General features: G+C 36.5%; 1 protein-coding gene across 1 annotated transcript; it reads left to right on the forward strand.

Moving 5' to 3' along the window:
* The first annotated feature begins 568 nt into the window (after window positions 1-568).
* Window positions 569-8,325, forward strand: LOC137722444 (lon protease homolog 1, mitochondrial-like). Its single transcript, XM_068461448.1, has 19 exons — window positions 569-1,620; window positions 1,937-2,002; window positions 2,139-2,330; window positions 2,448-2,513; window positions 2,787-2,828; window positions 2,942-3,064; window positions 3,214-3,312; window positions 3,414-3,479; window positions 3,577-3,663; window positions 3,832-3,871; window positions 4,299-4,470; window positions 4,901-5,025; window positions 5,236-5,366; window positions 5,455-5,559; window positions 5,712-5,825; window positions 6,122-6,391; window positions 6,572-6,856; window positions 7,135-7,653; window positions 7,800-8,325. Exons 1-19 carry the CDS (start codon window positions 1,321-1,323, stop codon window positions 7,983-7,985), a joined length of 2,988 nt encoding a protein of 995 aa, XP_068317549.1. The 5' UTR covers window positions 569-1,320; the 3' UTR covers window positions 7,986-8,325.
* Window positions 8,326-11,827: the final 3,502 nt, after the last annotated feature.

An 11,827-nucleotide genomic window follows, 5' to 3' on the forward strand; every position in this document is an offset into this window, starting at 1 on the left:
TCTCTCGAACAGTAAACTGCGCAACGCATTTACCTTTTTCATCATTCCATCCTTGCAACAAGCTTCAATCAGCGAATTATATGTTATAACATTGGCCGCCAACCCCTGACTTCTAATGTCACTAGCAGATGACCACACAATTTGTGCGTGTGAACAACCGCCTACTTCCTTCTCAAGCTCATCCATTTCAGTTCATTCAAATTATTCAAAAAATATCATAATTTCACTTACGTGTGTGTGTATGAGAAAATGATGATGAGATAATTTATCTTAATAGATGCATATTTTTTATCTTATGTAAATATTTAGATATAAAATTACTATTTTGTCCTTATTATGTAAATATTATGTATTAAAAATGAGGGTAAAATAGGAAAAAAAAGGAAACGTTCAAAAGATAAAATTACTATTTTATCCTTATCATGTCAACATTATGTATTAAAAAATAAGGGTAAAATTGGAAGAAAATAGAACAAAAAATTGACAAACCCTATTCTCTTAACAGAATAGAAATATATAGATTAAACCACTCCCTAGCTTCTTGAGCATCCTATTGAACATACGCAATTTCACCTTCCTTCGCAAAGAATTACAAAGACGAAACCGATAATTGGAGCCCATCATTTCCAGCTCTCTGAGAAGCTCAAAACCCAAATGGGTCTTCAAAATTTTCACGTGTTAACACCAACATACCATAATCAAAATTGCACAAAAATGGCTGCTACACACTGAAAGCATGTGAAAAATCGAAGAAATCGAAAGCCTTTCGCTGTTTCGAACAAACCCATACAAGAAAGCTCTCTTCTTTGAGCACCTGAGAATTAGCTCTAGTTCGGGGCGCCGGAATCGAACAGCCGGTGAACAAGTGCGGCAAAGGTCGAGCCTTTGAGGTGGGTTTTGAGCTCCGACCAGAAACGATCGGAATGTTGAAGGACTGCAGGGTAAGATTTGTGGAGACGCAGAGTGTGGAGCAGAGAAGCCGAAGGTTCTGTTTGTTTCCCGGGAGAGTTCGAAGAAATCTTCTCGGGAAAATTCAGGGGTTTTCTGGATGCATAATGCATTTTGCGCCCACCAAACGAGGGGCACTTTCGTCACAAAAAATAACAAGTGACAAGGGTTTATGAAGGGCTTTAAGTGACACAGCGCTTGAAAAAACCTAATTTCTTTAGCTTCCAGCAGTTTTTAATTCCACAAAAATGGCGGTTCTTCTCTAGCAGAGAACCCACTACCTGCTCCGCTAGGCCCACAAAAAAACCCTAAACCCTAAATTCAGTTTCCGATTTTTCCCACAAATTTTCAATCGATTCACTGCATAGACGTATGCTGAAGCTTCTGTTTTCCTCCTCCTCATGCCCCCAGGGCCGAGTCCACAACCTGGGCCCTAATTTGGGGCTCCGCACCTGCCCCACCGAGCTCGCTTCGCCGTTTCTCCGAGTTATTGGCTCGCTCACCGGGTTGACTGGGCCCAATTCGGTTGGCCGAGCCTTTTTTTGCTCGGACGGGAAAGATGGGTCTGACCAGGTGGCGGAAATTGAGGTCAAGAAAGCTGAGGCGGAGGCCGAGTCGAAATCTTCATCGGCAATTGTGCCCACGAATCCTCGACCCGAAGATTACCTAACGGTTGGTTTGGATTTGCAGGCTTTTGGTTATGCTAAAGTAGTTTGATTGGATTATGGGAGATGAAGAAGTAGGAAAATGTTCAACTTACTGTTACTTGTGTTTTTCGCAACAGTTTATGTTGTTAAGGATGTTTTAGTTCTTGGGATGGTTTTGATTGAACACTTGTAGCATTTGCTTATGTAAGTGTTTTGCTTTGTTGAGTAGAAAGCCAGATATTTTGTGTGTTCTCTGAACCAACAGATAAATTGGATGATGGATTATTGAATTCTTCCCTATCTATCCTTTAACATTTTGTTTCCGATTACCTTTCGGGCAGGTTTTAGCGTTGCCATTGCCGCATCGACCGCTCTTTCCTGGGTTCTACATGCCAATTTATGTGAAGGTACGAGATTAGTTGATGCAGTGAAAATCGAGTTGGCATTTTGGTTGTTGGGTCGATTCTATAATTGATGCTACTGCAAGGTGTTATGCAGCAGTTGTCACTTACTGAACTAACTGATGTATTGCTTCTCGTGTAGGATCCTAAGCTGTTGGCAGCTTTACAAGAAAGCAAAAAACGGCAAGCTCCTTATGCTGGTGCCTTTCTTCTCAAGGATGAGCCTGGGACTGATCCTAGTGTGGTCTCAGGTTCTGAAACAGAAAAAAACATAACAGACTTGAAGGGGAAGGAGTTATTTAACCGTCTGCATGAAGTCGGTACTCTTGCCCAGGTATCTAATTTACTCCCAAGTTTCATATGCCCTTAATTCTGTGGTATATAACTAGGTATAAGGTAGAATTTCCTTCAGTTTATATGAATTTTTATACTTGTTGTCTTCATATTTCAGATTTCAAGCATTCAAGGAGACCACGTTGTTCTAATTGGTCATAGGCGACTTCGAATTACAGAGATGGTGAGGGAAAATAATCAGTAAGCATGAACTTTTGGTCATTGATTTTAGCAGCCATATTTAGCACCTATTTTTTGGCTCATCACCTCATATATGTCTAGTGGTTCATGTACACATTTCGTTGAACTGGTTATAACATTTGATTATATTGAAACTTTTCAGTGTTTAAGTACTTACCTGTAGATTTTGCAATTGCAAACACACACACACACACACATTTATCATACAACTTAGCATGTAATAGTTAAACTAAGCAAACGTATTGCTTGTCTGCAGGTTGAGGAGGATCCTCTGACTGTAAAAGTTGACCATCTCAAGGTCCACATTTGTCTTAGTTTTTAACAAGTCAATTGTTAATTTTTGGAGGTTTCACATGTAAAGTAGATTGTTATCTTTCCCTTTTTCTTGTGGGTTTATACTTTGCATTTCAGGACAAACCTTATAACAAGGATGATGATGTCATAAAGGCAACGTCATTTGAGGTTATATCGACTTTAAGGGACGTTCTGAAGACTAGTTCCCTATGGAGGGATCATGTTCAAACATACAATCAGGTTGAGTTTCTCATAATATTTGAATTTTATGGTATCTTTCTTTCTGAATGCCTAAGTACTTCAAAACAAATTTCTTTGCTTGCAACATATGTCAAATCTTTTTTTTCCTCACATTTTGGTTTTCCCTCTTTTTATCTTTATTTGTGCAGCATATAGGTGATTTTAATTTTCCAAGGTTAGCAGATTTTGGAGCTGCTATATCTGGTGCAAACAAGTTGCAATGTCAGGAAGTGCTTGAAGAGCTAGATGTAAGTATCGGTTAATTGATTTGTAACTGGGATGATTGATAGACTATATATTCAATTTTATCATATCAAGATTGGTTTCTAACTAAGCAATTTTTGCTCAGGTTTATAAACGTTTAAAGCTCACACTGGAACTAGTGAAGAAAGAGATAGAAATCAGCAAGATTCAGGTATGTATTGCCAATATCCCCTTGTTTAGTACTTGGCATATATTTCTCTATTAAAGTTTGATTTTCGTTTGCTAATTCCTTTTTCGTCATACTAAAGGAATCTATTGCAAAAGCAATTGAAGAGAAGATAAGTGGTGAGCAGCGCCGCTACTTGTTGAATGAGCAGCTTAAAGCCATAAAGAAGGTAATTTTCTCCACTCTCCACCATCATCAGACATTTGTGATGTCATACACCCTCATTGGATGTGAATGAGGATTTCTCAGTTAGCTGTTTTCTTTTATGAGGGGTTTTGTATCAATTCCTTTATTGCATTCTAGGGGGTTATTTGAACTTACTCGGCATATGATGCAGGAACTGGGATTGGAGGCAGATGACAAAACAGCACTTTCTGGTTAGTTTTATATTATTAAGCTAACCCTTTTGCAAACCTTGATATTGTGTGTGTGTGTGTGTGTGTTGTTTTCCCTCCCTAAGTAAAAGGCTGTTACATTACCATGAATCTAATCAAATATGAATATATGTTTGGTCCCCTTTATATCGTAATAGATGTTTAGTAAGACAAAATGATGTTGATGTATTGCATTTTGGGATCACATAATGCATATCATCAAGGACATGCTTTGTATAACATTAAGTTTCGTGACCATCTTGCAAATTTGTGTGTATCATGGTCTCTGTTGGTGCTTTCTCACATCAGTTTTAATATGAGTATGACTCAAGCATGTATGTAGATAACATTGATAATCTATTTATAAAATATTGATTGTTCATATTCATAAAGGTAACGGTTGCATCATTTTTGTGATCTTGTGATGCAGCAAAGTTCAGGGAGAGACTTGAACCAAACAGGGAAAAATGCCCACCTCATGTGTTGCAAGTTATAGAAGAAGAGCTCACAAAACTGCAGCTGTTGGAGGCCAGTTCAAGTGAATTTAATGTGACGCGTAATTACCTAGATTGGTTGACTTCCATTCCCTGGGGAAATTACAGGTTTGCACTACTCAATTTAGTTAATCAAATAGCGAAGGATATTTGACATTCCAATATTTTTTGTCATATGTGTGCTCAGATGCTGAAAGATATAAATAATCTGTGTGGAATCTTTGAACTATATTATGGGCACTTTATTGTTAATTTAACATCATGCCATACTTGGATATGAATATTTGTAATGAGTATTCGTTTATTTAAATCTAAATGAGATAATGGAGACTAGCATGAGAAGCTTTAAAAAAAAAAACTATAAAAGATATATTTTTGGTAGGTATATAAGAGATATTATTTAAGTTACTATCTTATTCTTATTATCTTGTGGTAAAAACTATTTTGTTATTTAATTGAAGCAATGCTTCATTGTATTTTAAACGTTCTAGCAGATCTCCAAATGTTATAACTTCTCTTATCTAAATCCCAAATGCAGTGATGAGAACTTTGATGTTCTTCGGGCGCAAAAGATTCTTGATGAAGATCACTATGGATTAAGTGATGTAAAGGAAAGGATATTGGAATTTATTGCCGTTGGGAAACTCAGAGGAATGTCACAAGGTTGGTATAGTTTTTATCTTTTACTATTGTCTAACTTGATTTAGGAGCATCGCATCATTGCGTTTTTTTTTTTTTTTTTACCTTGTTTTTTGGACACTGTTCTTAACTCTTATTTTGTATTTATTTATGAGGTGGTAACAAATGCCACAAGTCTGTGCTAGTTTTGATGATTGCAGTGTGGATTATTGATATTCTTCTTATTTATCACAGGGAAAATCATTTGTCTCTCTGGTCCACCTGGAGTGGGCAAAACCAGCATTGGTCGTTCAATTGCACGTGCCTTGAACCGTAATTTTTACCGATTCTCTGTGGGAGGGTTATCTGATGTTGCTGAAATTAAGGTATTTAGCAAGCTTGTCCTCTATAATATTGGTAACAGCTATACATCATGAGCTATTTCTTATACACCAATTTTTAAATTACATCCAGGGGCATCGTCGAACCTACATTGGTGCTATGCCAGGAAAGATGGTACAATGCCTTAAAAATGTGGGAACAGCTAACCCTTTAGTTCTGATTGATGAGATTGACAAGGTATATCTGGTTGGCTTAGAGATGTCATATTGTTGGTCTCCTTTGTATTTTAGAGTGAGCAATAATATTGGAAATGATTATTTACAAAATCAGAAGTGCTTTGCGTTCGCCATAAGTTCATGGTTATTTAACTATGCCTTGTTTTGTGGCAGTTGGGAAGGGGACATGCTGGTGATCCAGCAAGTGCTTTGTTGGAGCTTCTTGATCCAGAGCAAAATGCTAATTTTCTTGACCATTATCTTGACGTTCCAATTGACCTGTCAAAGGTTAGTTTTTTTATTTTAAGGCATTTGATGTCCTACTTTTACTGGTAGCATAATTTCATTTCTAAGCAATCTGATGTACTGGTGTGAGGGTTAAACTAGTATAATTAAAATCTTTAGAATATGTAATGAAAGGGAATGCTTTAGATGTCCTACTTTGTAACTCCATTTACTTAAATCTTTATAATTTAAGTTGCGGGCCTTGCAGCATGGATGAAATAAAATAAGGGTTACATATAGTTTCTTTTTGTTCATTTTGTTCTTTTAACTTTATCGTGCTTTTGGAAATTTTGTTGCAGGTTCTGTTTGTTTGTACAGCAAATGTTGTGGAGAATATACCCAATCCTCTCTTGGATAGAATGGAGGTCATTTCCATAGCTGGGTATATTACTGATGAAAAAATGCACATTGCTAGAGACTATTTGGAGAAGACCACACGTGAAGCATGTGGCATCGAACCTCAACAGGTTGAAGTGACCAATGCAGCTCTTCTTGCTCTTATAGAAAATTATTGCCGAGAAGCAGGAGTTAGGAATCTCCAAAAGCACATAGAAAAGATCTATCGCAAGGTTTGTCGCCAAAATATATATATGGATCATTACCACGAACTTGAAGTTTTTCAATATGACGAACCATAAAGCTCTATCCACTTGGTTTAAAGTTTAGGTCTGTAGAGCTACAGCTACTGCTTCGAAATGTGCAACAAATTTGTGACCTTATTACTTTAACCTATTTTTATGGCCTGGCAGATAGCTCTGCAACTTGTTAGACAAGGAGCATCAGACGAACCTGCGGTTGCTGACCAAATACAGTCTCCCACTAGTCAGATTGATCTCCCAGTTGAACCTGCAGTTCTTGAAGCCCAGGTCGTAGAGACCGATGAAGCAAAAGTAGAAGATATTCATAAAGTAGATCAAAACGTAGTTGCTAGCGAGGACCAGACTGCAACTGAATCATTAGAGAAGGATCTCCCAGCCGAACCTGTAGTTGGTGAAGTTGAGGTTCCAGAGATTGACGAACCTATGGATTCCAAGGTATGTGATAACATGTAAAGTTACTTGGTATTGGTTACTTTCGCAATCTGTATTGAGTAATGTGGCAACTTGAGTGGAATCTTAAGAATTATTCTACATCATGTAATATTACTATATTAGCAATCTTTGTGAACCTCCAACCTATCGCGTTTAAGAAGGTTATAATTTTAAAGAAGCTTGTTAAACTGCCTCTCAATATAATCCTGTTTCATCTGTTTCTGCCATCCGAAAATGTGTTCACCAACTGAAGGATTTAATGGTTGTACTTGTCTTTACAGGATACAGAAGAGACGGAGAAAATTCAGGAGAGTAAAGAAGCAAAAGCAGTTGAAAAAATCTTGGTTGACGAACCAAACTTGTCTGATTTTGTTGGCAAACCTGTGTTCCATGCTGAACGCCTCTATGATCAGACTCCGGTTGGAGTTGTGATGGGTCTCGCTTGGACTGCCATGGGTGGTTCCACCTTGTATATAGAGACCACTCAGGTTGAGGAAGCAGAGGGAAAAGGAGGTCTTCATGTAACCGGTCAACTTGGAGAAGTTATGAAAGAAAGTACCCAAATTGCTCATACTGTTGCCAGAGCGATATTGCTCGATAAAGATCCAGGCAATGCCTTCTTTGCCGATTCCAAGCTTCATCTACATGTTCCTGCTGGGGCCACACCAAAAGATGGACCTAGTGCTGGTTGCACCATGATAACATCCATGCTGTCCATAGCCATGAAGAAGCCTGTCAGGAAGGATTTAGCAATGACCGGTGAAGTAACACTAACTGGGAAGATCCTTCCAATCGGCGGGGTATGTTAAGCCATCAGACATTCATTAAGATTTTAAGATACATTAAACTCCATTTAGGAAAAGTTTCAAATTTTTTGTGATATGCTTTCGAGTACATTACGGTGCATCTCAAACTCATTGAAACCTCGTGTTTGCATGCACTTTAGGTTAAGGAGAAAACTATAGCAGCAAGGAGGGGTGGAGTGAAGACCATCATATTTCCGGCAGCCAACAAGAGGGATTTCGATGAGCTTGCCCCTAATGTAAAAGAAGGTCTTGACGTTCACTTTGTAGAGGACTACAATCAGATATTCGATTTGGCTTTCGGTGATGACCAGAACAAGGAAAAATAAGCCATTTCCCCCATTGATTCTCAAGCTAGAACTTCATTTGTCATACACTTGCCGGCCGGCCGTCTTTGCTGTCACCTCCCGTTCCAGGCCATCACCAAAACCCTCAATTAGAGCAGAGAGAAATCAATTGGATGGCTTCAAGGCACAAGTTTTATTATTTTTAGTTAAATTAATTCACTTATATATTTGTCTACTATTCTTGTAAAATTGAAGCATCCAATTGTCCCATTTTGTAACAAGCAATAACTTTTGAGCAGAAAATTGACAATCTATGGAACGAAAGAGATGGAAGGTTTTTTTAATTACTTAATAAATCTGGAAGTTAGCATTTTTATTTTTATTTTTATTTTTATATATTTCAATTTACTCTTTTTTTTTGTTGTTGGGGGGGGGGGGGGGGGGCGGCGCTGCTGGATAGGGAGGAATCTAAAGTCAAAAACAGTTGGAGATGGGTGCAATGTTCAATCTCATTAGCGTATATAATTATATATGCTGAGATTATAAAGTGATCATTAGGAGTGTCAGTGGGTCATAAAATGCTCGAGTGCTCCATGACAAGGCCCTTTTTCTTCTTAGGGATCTTGGTTTTTGTTGTCATTGACACGTGGAGTCAAAGCGAAGTGACTTTTTTTGCGTAATAACTTATATGAACGGTTATTGTGTGGCGTTCCAGTTCAATAATACATTAATTTATAAAAGCTTCAAGTCAATGCATTATTGAACAGTAATGTCACTTGGCGATGAATGAGTCTCATGTAAGTTCTATGTTTAAAGAGACTAGCATGCTCGAACGGCACAAACTCATGATTGGTTTCAAAAACCATTACTTTGGTGTCCTTGTTTTATGCACATCATTTTTCAGAAAAACTTACATGCACTCTTAAACCTCACCGATACATGATTGACACCAACTTTTTTCATGGTATCAGAGTATCTTGTCTTATGTGTGAAACTCAATAATCATACGTATTCTCTATTATCCGATTTGTGTTGCTCATGTGTTAAGCTTGAAATCCAACTTTTTTCGTAGTATTAAAACATATTATTCCACGTGTAAAGTCTAACTTATTTATAAACCATTAAAAGTTCATTCTTCCGTCAATATGCCTCCATCTCTTTTCTTTGTAGGTCTGCCTCATTGGACAGTTAGAAAGTGGGTCGGTGTAGCTTCTTTGAGTACCATCAACTGTTATTGAGAAAAAGAAAATAAAGCTCTTTCCTTGCTGGTGAGTGTGACATTTGAGATTAGACAACTCCTTCATCTGCAATCCTTTGTCACAATAAGAGATACTATTTTTTTTTTCCCTTGCTGTGGTGGCTCTCTCTCTCTCTCTCTCTCCCAAAAGGCCAATCAAAACCCAGCATGAAAGATTTGAGCTTTGCCAATATCTTTAGAAGTGAGTTTCATATTTGGATTGGCTGCATGCTATTTGCATGACTTTATCAATCCGACCTAAACAACTTGTATGAGAATATAGATTTTCAAACACATCTAACATGTTACATTGTCAAATTATAAATTTAAATTTTAAAATCTTATTTAGTTATATGTTTTGAACTATGAGTAAATGTATTTTTTAAAGATGACAATAAAAGTATGGAAACAGATCAACAACAAAAGACCCAATTTAAGAGGATCCTATAATTTTTCATTCTCCCTTATATTACATATGCACATATTTCCTAATAAAAAGTTTCCAGTTAACATATGACTATGGGTTGCATGGCGTACAATATATTAGCTTTGCATTTTCCCTACAAATTAAACAATAATATTTAACTTGTGTATTATTTTCTCCCATAAGCACAAATCGTCTTCTCCTACCTCTCCCATCTTTGCTCCTTTTATTTCACCGATTTACCCTAAATCATAATTTGAAGAAAAAACTGAATTAGTTAAAATTTTGATTGTTAGTTGAATGTGGCATGAATACAATGTCCAAAAAAAAAAAAAAAAATCTTGGAATCCTATCTTAAGGAGAGCCTATTTTTTATAAAAGTTGTACAGAGTCCTCAAATGTCAAATATGATCCTAATACTTTTTACAACTTAACATGACAAACCATACGATAACACAACATTATTTGACTATTTAACTTGTAAATGATTGAAAGCGAATTTTCTTGTGCTTAGAGATGAGATTTCTCACGTCCACTAAAGTGATTACATTGATTAGTATCTTTGACGATGGTTTGACACTTTATAATAGGTTGCAAAAGAAACAAAACTTAATTACAATCGTGATATGATGAAGATTACATCTCCTTTGATGTCATGTCATCAGGCGTGCCTACATATATATATATATATATATATATCTATTTATATATCAGCTGAGCTTGCAGATGATCAGAAAGTAATGCGGATAAGACCTTTTCACTGGATGATTAACCATCTTAAATCATTACCAATAATAAAAAAAAATATATATATATATATATATGTATATATCTATCTATCTATCTATCAGCTAAGCTTGCAGATGATCAGAAAGTAATGCGGACAAGACCTTTTAACTGCATGATTAACCATCTTAAATCATTACCAATAATAAATAAAAAAACCAAAGTTCAAATAACCTACTTGGGAAACCCTAGTGATTAACCTGCTTGGGAAACCCTAATGATTAACCAAATTAATTGGGACCCTCAGACCATCTAGTTGGGTTAAAAGTCAAATTTTTTAGCCCGAAAAATTTAGCTTTTAGCTCAAAAATAGTTTTTCTACTCCAACCATTCTATCCTAAAATTTTAACTCGGGATTATTAAAGAATGAATTTAGGCTATTTTTTTTGTTAAATTAATTTTTTTTTTTAAATAAATATGTAGACTATCGTAAATTAATTTTATGAACATTTTAATCTAAAAAAATTTAAATTCTGATAAATATTGGGTAGAGTCCACCCCGATTTCTGGGCTAAATGTCGGGGGGAATTTGGCATTGGTTTAACATTTAGCATTTATCTCAAAATTTCTCCTTGGGTTGGAGTGCGTTTGGGGGGAAATTTTGGGGAGTAATTTGGCTTTTAGCCCACCATTAGAGTTGGTCTCATGAGTGCATCCAAAAACTGATAAAGTTGCAGCCTGCAAGAAAGGAAGAAAATCTCTAAATTTGAAGGACCCCATCAAGATTTCATGCGTGAACCTTCGAGATTAAGTAGTAGCATGCGAAGACTCAAGGGAGAAGAGAAAAAAGAGGGCCCACACTAGGTCATATTTCCACCAGGAAAATCAAAGGGAATGTTTGGTTTTTCAAGTCACAGAAATAATGGGACCCCAGAAAATCAGTTGATGGATCTATGAAAACCATCAATGAAACTTGTGCTTGCTCTTATTTTTTCAAATTTTTTTTCGAAAAAAAGAAAAGAAAAAAGAAGAGTAGGAGGAGATCTAAGATTCAATCATGTGCGTTATGATCAATCAAAAGTGGTGGAAATTTTTGCAGAATATAAAGAGAGCCTGTGACATTCAAGCAAAGTGACTTCATCCTTTAGCCTTTTGCTTTATATGCCAAATAGTAGGCGCCTGACTACCATTATCCACTCTAAAACTTTTGTAGCAGCCAACCACTGATCCAAGCTTTGCACGTGTTCTTTAAACAATATAATCCATATCACATACATCCACATCATTCCCACATCATGCACATCTTGCAAGTACTGCTATATTATTTGCGGTTTGTCTTTACGTTTTCGTGAAGAAATCTGTTATTGATACTCTAAAAAAATTATTGTGCACTTTTACATCTCATTTTGATTTTTTTTTTTTTTTAATTCTTCTCTGTCTGCTTTGATCACAATTTTTGGGAAATGCTATTTTTGAACGAGATTTGTAATTTAGGTG

The sequence above is a fragment of the Pyrus communis genome, chromosome 17 (assembly GCF_963583255.1).
Source record: "Pyrus communis chromosome 17, drPyrComm1.1, whole genome shotgun sequence".
Classification (NCBI taxonomy): domain Eukaryota; kingdom Viridiplantae; phylum Streptophyta; class Magnoliopsida; order Rosales; family Rosaceae; genus Pyrus; species Pyrus communis.